The sequence below is a fragment of the Rhamphochromis sp. 'chilingali' genome, assembly GCF_963969265.1.
Source record: "Rhamphochromis sp. 'chilingali' genome assembly, chromosome: 16".
NCBI lineage: Eukaryota > Metazoa > Chordata > Actinopteri > Cichliformes > Cichlidae > Rhamphochromis > Rhamphochromis sp. 'chilingali'.
The window spans coordinates 21,121,410-21,132,497 of NC_137943.1; the positions used below are offsets into that span (position 1 = coordinate 21,121,410).

The 11,088-nt window shown below is 42.6% G+C and overlaps 1 protein-coding gene across 7 annotated transcripts in view; it reads left to right on the forward strand.

Annotated features, from left to right (window-relative positions):
- greb1l (GREB1 like retinoic acid receptor coactivator) overlaps positions 1-8,474 on the forward strand; it is a 46,736-nt gene extending 38,262 nt beyond the window's left edge. For 4 of the 7 annotated variants that reach the window (XM_080861435.1, XM_080861434.1, XM_080861433.1 and 1 more), the window contains exons 23-34: positions 25-584; positions 778-880; positions 986-1,132; positions 1,240-1,379; positions 1,482-1,643; positions 1,747-1,951; positions 3,204-3,366; positions 3,489-3,716; positions 3,798-3,954; positions 4,040-4,240; positions 4,863-5,001; positions 5,662-8,474. In XM_080861435.1, the coding sequence (XP_080717561.1) occupies positions 25-584; positions 778-880; positions 986-1,132; positions 1,240-1,379; positions 1,482-1,643; positions 1,747-1,951; positions 3,204-3,366; positions 3,489-3,716; positions 3,798-3,954; positions 4,040-4,240; positions 4,863-5,001; positions 5,662-5,825 (2,369 nt within the window). In that variant the 3' untranslated portion in view covers positions 5,826-8,474. The remainder of the gene's footprint in view (positions 1-24; positions 585-777; positions 881-985; positions 1,133-1,239; positions 1,380-1,481; positions 1,644-1,746; positions 1,952-3,203; positions 3,367-3,488; positions 3,717-3,797; positions 3,955-4,039; positions 4,241-4,862; positions 5,002-5,661) is intronic. The other 3 variants (XM_080861437.1, XM_080861438.1, XM_080861439.1) reach the window with 2 other exon arrangements.
- The last annotated feature ends 2,614 nt before the right edge of the window (positions 8,475-11,088 follow it).

Sequence of the window (11,088 nt, forward strand, 5' to 3'; positions counted from 1 at the left end):
GTGTGTCTTTCATATTTCCCTCAGGCTCTTTGGCGGATAATGGTGTCAGCTCATCTGATGTTGCAGACTCTTTCCAGAAACCCTCCACTTCCACCTCGCAGCCTGAAGGCATGGTCACCATAGACATGGGCACATCAACACTCGGAATTAAGGAGGAGTGCGACTCACTGGGAACCCCGCTCTCTTCTGACCCTTCGAAAGCCTCCAAGGCTCCTCCATCCCTCTACTCCAGTTCCTCATCTTCCTCCCCCTCACCATCTTCCTCCTCCACCCAGAAGCCCAGCCAGTCCACGCAGAGCGATCGCGAGCCCACGAGGGCATCACCGCGCACAGTCATCTTGTCGCGAGCGGCTTACAATCTGTTGTCGGGGGACTCTGGGAGTCAGCTGAGCTCCTCCTCGCTGCTCCCTCACGCAGACGTGGCCTGGAGCAGTCCGCTGAGGCCCATTATCACTCACACCCTGCAGGGGACGGAGCAGAGCATGTACTACCGCCAGTGGACCATCGCGCGGCAGCATCATGCTGATTATGAAGCGCCGTCTGTGCCGCATCCTCGACGCTTGCTGCTCAGTGGACCCCCACAGGTAACAAATCTCGTGTGGAAAATACTCCTTTTCTTATTTGTGACTAACTTGATTTAAAAATAGAATACAGAGAATTCTTTTTAAAAATTTTCTTTAAATGTATTGGCATCCATATAAATTTATGCAGTTAATTCCTCATCTGGATTTAAGTGTCACTGTAGTTCTACTGGTATTCTTTCCTTTCCTTCGCTAGGTGGGAAAAACTGGCGCCTACCTGCAGTTTCTGCGTATCCTGTTTCGGATGCTCATCAGGCTGCTCGAGGTCGACGTGTATGATGAGGATGAAGTGGAGGAAGGTGAGACTCATAGGGATTTGTTTATTTTTAATGGCCTTCACATTTTGTGAAATACATGAAGCAGTTAATTTGATGGTGACAAATGTATCAAATCACCCTCCACAGAAAATTCAGAGGTCACAACTCTAGTAAGTACCCAGTGGCCGGACATCGAGGAAGTCCGAAAGCTGCCCTTTGACCCCAACCTCCGAGATCCTAAATTCAGGAAAGCCAGCCCTGTTTACTCTGACAAGATGCTAAAGTCTTTCAAAGGTCAGCAAAAACATGGGAAAAAAACCCATCAAACTTGCCCACTCTGAGTTCAGCTTTTTAATCGGGTGTTATTAAAAAATGAACTTACGTTTTTTATGTTTATATAGATTGTAAGCAAGATAAAGAGAACCAAACTCCAGCCACACGAGTGACCAAGTCGATACGTCAGAGTAGGTTTGCTGCCCACAATGCCTTTCATCACTGTGACCAGTGCCATCACTACTGTGAAGCAGGCGCAGCTACACAGGTGAGATGCACCACCAACACCTTCTGCTTTACTGCAGACTTACAGATGCACATATCCCATCCTTGTGTTAATATTGTACATGTGTGTGTGGTTGTGTTGTAGCTGTCGGAGTGCACTTTTCATGCTTTCACCTTCTGCTCGTCCATGCTGGGAGAGGAGGTCCAGCTCCAGTTTGTGATTCCCAAATCTAAGGAGCAGCACTTTGTTTTCAGTCATCAGGGCAGCCACCTGGAGAGCATGCGTCTGCCTCTGGTCTCCACCAAGGTTAGTTTGCTCAAGACAGCAGTATCTGTCGCGCCTTAATCCTCCTAATCGCCGTTTGGGTCACATGTTTACTTTTGCTTCAACCGTGTTTATCTGTCTGCAGGACCCCGACCTTCTCAGGAGTCCAATCTTCACCCCGACCACAGGACGCCAAGAACACGGCCTGCTCAACATTTTCCATGCCACGGAGGGCGCAGCACATCTGCACATCCTCGTGGTCAAACAGTTTGAGATGCCTCACTATAGGAAGTACTGGCCCAACCACATCTTGCTCGTCCTGCCCGCCATGTTCAACAACGCTGGAGTTGGTGAGCAGCTGAGCTATCTCTGTTGTTAAACCTGACAGTTTTTTGATCCTAACTAAAATATATTTAAAATATTTCATTCTACTTGCAGTCGATATAAATTTTTTTTCCCATATCATCGTTTTTTCTTGCCCTCGCTTGTGTTTGTTGTCGTGATTTGCATGGCAGCAGATGCTAAAAAAAAAAAGAATAGCAGGAACTTGTGTTACATTGCTCACTCGCTCTTGTATGAGCAAAAATAACTAAATGGAGACCCTCTTATGAAAGCCTTTCTCCACAGCACTACTAGTGGTTGAAAGTCCACACAGTGGCGTTCAGCCTTTACATGACAGCTTATCACTCTGTTGATAATGAGTAATTCGTTGCAGTGTATTATCTACCATGGTTGTGTTTTCAACTTGTTTTTAGTGCTGTGTTTAAACTAGGCGAAAGGTTACCTGTTGCCTTACCCAACGCGAGAAGGTCAGCCATCTATTGTATCAGTCTGATTTGTAGTGCAGCCAATTAGGTGCAAGGCCTTTCTGAAGTGGGTGTAACTAAACAACATTTCTCTCAGATAAGCAGATGGCATTGGGCTAAAGATGACCCTTTATGTCAGTGTGACTGCTTTCTAATCAGGATAGACTTCTCTGCTGAATACCTAAACATATTTTTATCTGCAGTGCCCGACAGAGTGTAGAGACTGCAGGCAGGCTGGAGTGGGTAGAGATGAGGAGAGTGAAAGGGAAGGTTTACAAGATGGTAGTGAAGCCTGAGATGATGTAGGATTTGGAGAGCGGGGCACTGGAAAAAATAAATAGACGGATGGTAGAGTTGAAGATGTTAAGATTTTTACTCGGTTATCAGAACGGACAGATTAGAGGGACAGCTCAGGTTGAGCGATTTGGAGGAAAAATGTTAGAGAAAAATGGTTGAGATGGTTTTGGGCATGTGCAGAGGATGGATAGTGGCTAAATGGAGCTGCCAGGCAGGAGGGAAAGAGGAAGACCTCAGAAGAGGTTCATGAATGTAGTGTAGGAGGACATGCAGAGGGTTCGTGTGACAGAGAAGAACAAAAAGCCCAACAGAGTGTACCTCATTGTCTTTCTAAACTATCAGACTTGTAAATTTGCAAATGTATACAAGCTCTATGCAAATATATCCCTTACATGGGATTTGAAAAGATTACTTCTTTTATCAAAGTTAATTAAAGGTGCATCAGTTTTAATCAAATCTTAAGTGAAAACCTAACAAAAACAATCCTGTCTGTTTTAAGGTGCAACTCGCTTCTTGATCAAAGAGCTGTCATACCATAACCTCGAGCTGGAGAGGAACCGACTGGAGGAGCAAGGTGTCAAGAGACAAGACATATGGCCTTTCATTGTCATGATGGACGACTCCTGTGTGCAGTGGAACGCCCACCAATCAGCAGAAGGAAGGTAATAAGCGCTTCCCAAGTGTAAGAGTGGAGTTGGTTGCTACGGTTAACGAAGCTCTGTTCAAAATCTAGTTTACATATGTTCAAAATATGTAAAATTGCCCTCCCCTATTGGTTTCTTAGTGAGACATCAGATGGAGGCTCATGTCTCAGCAACGTGTCTCTAAAAACGGTGCTGCAGCACATGGAGAACACGCCCAAGATCTCCCAGTACGCCGTGTGCGGCACACGCAAGTGGAGCAGCAGCCTGGCTCGCAGGTCTCCCAGCAATCCCTTCAGTCGGTGTCACCTCCATGACTTTGTCATGCTGAATGTGGACCTGACGCAGAACGTCCAGTACGACCTGAATCGGTAAGCTCAGAGAAGGCCATGTGAGTCAGTTGGTCTGAGGTGTGCATTGTCACCGTTACCTGACGTTGCTGTCCCGTGCAGGTATGGCTGCGAGGAGGTGGACTTTAATCTAAGGGTTAATAGCAGTGGCTTGTTGCTGTGCCGCTTCAACAACTTCTTCCTGATGAAGAAGCACATTCCAGTTGGGGGAAGAAACAAAGAATTCCTGGTCAAACCTAAACTCATGGTGGGTGTTCAGGTGATTAAAATTATTCGCTTTGTTATGTCCTTGTCTTTCTGTGTGTAACACCAGCTCACATGAAACTTCTTTCTTCTCTCCAAAGGAAATTGAAAACCCCGCTCTAATCAGCCCGTTGCAGTATGTTTGTGCACCAGACAGCGAACAGACCCTCTTCGACGCCCCGGCCCAGTTCCTACTGGAAAGGTTCCTCCAGAGCTGCAGTCACAGACTATTTCCGAAAGCTGTTAGGAACAGAGACAACCCAGTTCTGTCCATTGACAGCTACCTCAACCTCAGCCCGGAGGTGAGAGCTCCCTGGAGGTTGCAGTTGAAAGCAGGAACAGTAGAATAATCTCTATTTCAAACTTAGGGCAAGGCTTAAATACCAGACTACTGTGATAGACACATTTTGGATAGAAATCGAGTGCTTCTCTGTCTGATATGCAGAGTTATATACTTTATAAGGTGCTCTAATCTGTATAGTATAGAGAAATGAGGCAAACTTGCTCCCCGACTTTAATGTAGATTTTTTTTTAACCCACAGAGAAGCATGTTGCATGACTTTCCCATCTGTTCTTCTTAGAACATTCTGACCTGCATACACGCACATGTGCACACAGTGAATGCTAACAATGCATTTACTGCACATTTGTGCATAGGAGGCAATGACCATCTATCTGTACACACAGTCTTCTCAAGTTTTTGCACATCTTTTGTTTTAAACTTTTACCCACAAGGCGACTTTAAATTTGCTTGAGCAGACACCTTCGGGAGCTCCCAGCAGGAACTGTCAGGGAGTCGTAATGTTTTCTTTCAGTTACTTCGAGGCAAGTTCGCGATGTTAGTTTCATTTTCCCGACTGTGATTAATGAAGTTTGTCTCTTTTTTTGTTGTTGTTGTTGTTGTTGTTGTTGTTGTTGTTGCAGATCTCTGTGTGCTACATCAACTCTCGTCCACACTCCACCAACCTGAACCATCAGGGGCTGGTGTTCAGTGGCCTGCTGCTTTACCTCTGTGACTCCTTCGTTGTTTCTGGACTCCTGAAGAAATTCGACTTCCTCAAAGGTATGAAATCAGTGTCACGATTAAAGGAAGGGATCGGGATGCTTTGTTGCTCATATTTTCCCAAGACCCCACACATAGTTATAGGAAATGACCTGGTTGTTTTCTTAGATTTTCACCCCCTACCTTCCTCTGTGCTAGACTGTCAAAATAAAAGCTTCCAGATGTTAAAAGGACATTGGCAAGGTTTGGGTGTCTCTACAAAATAAGAATCAGTTCCTGACTACAGTAGCTTACATCCCAGTCATGCAAGCATAGAGAGCAGCTGGTGATTGCCTGGCAACCAGTGGTTGCTAAGGGAAAATCTGTATCCCTGAACCGATTGGTAAGTGGTTACTGGAAGTTGTGCGCTGTTGCTAGGTGAAATTTGTTACAAAGATATAAAAAATGCTGCACCAAAAACGTCCTTGCAGTTGGTTTGGTTGCTAATAGGTTGCCATGGTCACCTGTAGTTTGTTTGGAAGGCAGTGACAGTTCTTGCGTATGAGTTGGTGTCTTAGATGCAAACTATGCCACACGTGGATGTCTTTCTAGCCCTGTTAAATCTAACATGATAGAATTATGCAATCTGTCTCACAATAGAGAACTAAACAGCTAAACTTGATAATTAAAGTGGCACTGCATGTCCTACTATCTAACTTTTGATCTTGAATTTGTTCACAGGTGCCACCCTCTGTGTGATCTGTCAGGACCGCAGTTCCCTGCGTCAGACAATCGCCCGACTGGAGCTGGAGGACGAATGGCAGTTCCGCCTGCGGGACGAGTTTCAGACGGCCAACTGCAACGAGGATCGGTCCCTCTACTTTCTGACCGGCCGCCACGTTTAAACCTGCTCAAATCTATGCCGCTGCTGAAGAAACCCAATCAGAACTGAGATTTAGTTCCAGACCTGCAATCAAATTTTGATCAGGCAGAAGACAGGTCAGCAGGGAAATGCTGGAGCACGAGGTGTGAGGACCACCTGACACAGCTTTCTGTACTGCCAGTGTGCACTGTGCCCGACTCCAAAGAGGGTCGGTGAATGTTTCTGACTTTTGCTCGCTTGTCGGCTTGTCTTCAGTTAAGTTTGTGTCGTAGTGAAAAAGACTTTGCTGTGAGGGGAAAAAAGCACAGCTGAAACTGAACTTATTTTGTTTTGGTGTTGGTTTTTTTTGGACTCGCGACGGATAATGTGACTATTTGAAGAATGTATTTTGAACCCACTTTGTCCAGTCCTGGATGTTCAGGGGGTCAGAGGGAGGTGGCTTTAAGGAGTCGCGCTACCAGCATCAATGGAATATATTTTAACAGGGACATGGCAGGTTTGAGACCATGGTAACATCTGTGTTTGTTAATGTTTGTGCATCTGCATGAAAACAGTTTAAGTTTGCCATTAATTTTTCTAAGCACCAAAGACGCCTTTAGCTGCACTTTTCCTTTTTCCTTTGCTTTCTTTGACCTTTCTCACCTGCTTCGCCTCTCATAATCCACAAAGCCCATTTATGTTTCCTCATAACGTTACAAAGACACACCCAAGAGTTTGGTCATTACTGGATTTCAGGTCATCAGGAGTATCTGTACTGGAAGCTGTGGGAATCAAACAATAAGCAGCCGTTGGATTTGACACATGTTGTCACATGACTACATTTCATGCGAGTTTATCCAAAGCGACTGGAAAACTACGGGAACATACGAGTTGTGTCTTCGGTATTTTACTGTTTCAGTTTCAATAGAAATCTGTGAAGCTGGTCAATTTTTCTGAAACACTATTAAACTGCATCCACACAGGAAGCAGTTTGCTTGATTTGTTACCTAGGTAACCCACTAATGCATGGAATCCTGCGTTCTCATTGGTAGTTACTTCAATTCCTTGCCTCAAAGTTGAGAATAGTTTATCTTGGGATTCATCCAGTTAGCATTGTCAGCAGGTGAAACGTGACATGTAGTCACATAACACATTTCACTCACTTTCTTCTACGGTTTGCGGTCGCTACGCCGCTGTGAATCAACATCCACGCAGGAAGCGATGTGACAACCAGAAACCATAGAAGAAGTCAGTGTCGTTCTGCAACTGTAGCCAAAATAACCTACAGTGACAGGAAATTTAGAGACTTTGAAAGCGTATGATACTGCTGATTGACATATTACTGGGTTGTAAATACTTTAGAGGGTTACCTAGGAAACCAGAGCTCAAAATATCTGCAAGCGATGCTCGATGAGAGAATAGTTTCCAGCGTGCACACAGCTTTAGATGATCTGCCACAATGTTTTTATTTTTACATGCTTTCTGTTAACATGGACACCGAGCAGTTGATTTAGTCGTATGTTATGACAGTAATTTTTCACATAGTCGCGCAAAGTGTACCACAGGCAAGCTCTCTCACTGCCAGCTGTCCTGCTACTGCCTGTGCCTGAGATGTCACCTCCTGTTATGGTGTCCTGATTGTTTATTGAAGATGTTTGCTACCATCCACTTTGATTAACCCAGTTTCCAGTCCTGAATTAAAGGGCGAAAATTAGGTTTACACATATACTTGAAAGATGAATGTTTTTAAGTTTCTGCACGTGGTTGTCCAAAGAATATGCCTTAAGCGATGTTTCACACAGTGTCTGCTTAGGTTTTGTTTTGTTTTTGGACCAATGAGAATGAAGAAACCTTTTGACTGTGAGGCGAAAGAATGTTGTTTGCCTCTGTGTGTAGAGAGATCAAATAATTGGGTTTTGTACTACTGTACTGTTTAAAGCTTTGTTTACATTATTAATATATTCGATCATCTCCTTACCCACTGAGGGTTACTGATGTGTTTAATGTTGTGTAATGTTTGCCAGTGTATTTTGGTGATGTCTTTCTGCATTTTTATGTTGCAAAGGCAAGAAGAATCTACCTAGATTTGTCTTTTATGTCTTTATTCTTTTGGGGGGCTTTTTCCTTTTCTTTTTTTCTTTTTTTGAAAATGAGAATCAGGTCCATGAGGATTTTTTTTTTATTTATTTGAAAAGCATTTGGGACTGATAATCATATTGGAGTGTATAATTTGATTGAGGCCTAAGTTCACTTGGGCCAAGGGAGCGTGCCCTCTTCAAAACCGGTCGCGAAGGCTTTGCACAAGACACAAACGAATGATTCTTGGATCTACTGAATGTCACTGGGGGTTTTGCAAATGTTGGACTTGCACTATACAAGTTGCCAGCTTAAAGAATTATTTCCAGAAGACGGTTATGTTCCCTAACCCCTAGATTTAATGTAATAGTGATGATCAAAACAATGGTCCGTAGAAAGTGTTTTTCCTCTTTGATTTTAATACTTAATATGCAACTTGCTCCCACAATCTTAACTGAAATGTGTTTGATAACTATGTGCAGCACAGTGGTAGCCTTGGTGCCTGGTTGATCTACCTCACGTTTACCATTGTGGTTGCAGGCTGTGAATATCTTAATGTTCGAGCCATGCTGTTGTTGTTTAAAATGTCTGAATGTAATAAAATGGCATCTAAACATATCCTGTTATTTTTCCTCTTTGTTTTCAGTGCCCGACTCTGTGATTTAATCTGTTAACAGACACAAAGACAGTAGAGTGAGTTGCATACCAAAAATTGGCGAGCTCCAGCAAAGTTGCAAGACATTATACACATGTTGTCAGATGTTTACATACTCATCATGGGCAGGAATGTTATGGAAATTTGGGGCTTTTGATCATTTTTGTTCCCTTTCCAGGGATTGTGGAGCATGTATCTTTAATTACTTTAAAAAAAACCAAGAATTGGTTGCATAATTTGATGTTATTTTGTGTTTTCTCTAATCCCTGCAGGGTCCAAATTGTGCATACACTCACTTCAGTCTTTTAAAAAGTGGTCCTGAAAGTTCTACTGTGTCTTTTAACTCAACATCAGATCATGATTAACTACAACTTTATCTTTGCCAGCATAAAAAGGATTTGTTTGACATTGACATGGATGTGTAATCGCCTTGCCAACGTCTGGACAAAGAGCCAGACTGTCACCCTTTGGAGGAAATTGGTTAAGATGTTTAGGAACAACCAAAGAACCACTAAGCCTCAAGCCAGCCATGAACTGGAAATTGCTGAAACACCAGCATCACTGTCCACAATGAAGTGAGATTTACATTGGCATGGACTGAGAGGGCGCCGACTAAGAAAGAAGTTCGTACTTCCAAATCAACACCTTCAAGCTCAACTGAAATTTGCCACTGCTCATGTGGACAAGCCAAAAAGTTTTATGCTCAGACAAAACAAGGACCGGAGCGAGTAAAGTTTTCAGCGTTCCGGTTGTGGAACATGGTGGTGGCAGTATCATGGTCTGGGACTATTTTTTTGACACTTGTACTGATGCATTGCAGAAAGTGATGGAAAGATTTTTCACTTCACCTCAAATCAACAGCTTGATGGTTGAAACTTGGACACAATCAGATGTTCCAACAGAACAATGATCCCAAATACATCAAAACTGATTTTGGAATAGATAACGCAGGATAACATGAAGCTTTTGGAATATTTCGACCTCAGCCCCGTTGAAAATTTGTGGACTATGCTTAAAAGCTGGGTCTGTGCAATGAAACCAACCAGTTGAAATGAACTCTGCCAATTCTGCCAAGAAGAGTCGTCAGCTATCCAGCAAGAACATTTGATTAAGTGACATTTAATCAAATATATTGCTGGGAGTGTATGTATACTTTTGATCCTATATGTATGTATACATACTGGAAAAAGAACAGTTCAAAGAAATACCCATGATGAGTGTATGGAAACTTCTGATCACTGTATAACTCCTTCATTACTTCTTATCATTTGGGCTGCATGTTTGAATTCTATAAGCTCTGATTTCCATTGGTTTTGATGCTTTCATGTTGTATTTTGAAGACAAGTGGACTGATACAAAGTTTAAGTAGGGTTCTTCAAGCATGTGGCTCCCTGTCTTTAGCCTGTGATTAACAGTATCCTCACTCTCATCCACACAATGCCAGATCTTTTTATTCTGCAAGAGTAAACCCCGGGGTCTTGTTTATTTCCGAAGCAACATCTCTCCTGATGTGTTTTTTTTTCCATCTCAGCACCTCTGTATCTTTGTTGTGAATAATGTACAATGACCTTTCTCACTATCAAGAAGAGAAATAGCTTCATAATGAATGCTGGGCTCTTTCTGGCATCATCACTGTCAGGGCACAGGGGCATTGTTGGTCCAGGGACATTACTATTTCAGCTCCTGTGAGGTAATATTAGAGCAGGCTTTCCATCAACCTACAACCTCTGTGTGATATAACACAAGGCTATTTTCAGCCAGCGGCTGTCAGGACTGGATAAGAAAGTAAAGGCATGAAAGGGCGCCTGGGATGCTGATTCTGGCACCTCATGATTGTTCTTCATGGAAAAGTTTTAAATGATTTTTATGCGTTTGAAATCTGATGCTTGCAAAGATGTCAGAGGGGTAACTCACTATTTTAAGGCTATTAATTTACAGTGCTATTAGCTTCCTGTGGTACACAGTTTTCTTGTTTGGTTTCATTGTTTAATTTGGGCTTTGAGGTGATATTTTTCCAAATTCTGCAAGGTCAGAAGATTAAATGCATTTAAATTATTTCTCTCTCCTACTGTAGCCCATTTTATCAGCTTAAATTAAGTTTCACATATTCCCAGAATGTATCTTCAAAGTTTCAGCTCAGCAATACCTCACCGATCGCTCACAGGTGCATGTAGCTTTAAATGCAAATTTGCTGCTCCTGGCCACACCCATGGATACCAATCAATAGATAATAACCAATACCCAAATTAGAAAGCATTTATTCTGGGTTTAATTAATATAAATAATGGAATGGTTAATGATAGGTATGAATATTTTTTATGATATAGCCCTGAGGACAGAGTTTAATGGTTGTAATGGTTATAGATGGTTATAATAATAACTCCTAACTGTTCTTCCAAGTTTCATTTTCAATAAAATATATTAAAGCCATCATTACTGTTGTGTTTTCATGACTTAGGTAAAAAAGGGCATGCTGTTGGGGGATAGATGCTGTTTTTCCAAAACAGTATCGTAAAACCTAAAGAATATACTCTTCCTGCTCTTTGAAATATTATTAAGGATTAGTCATCCAGTT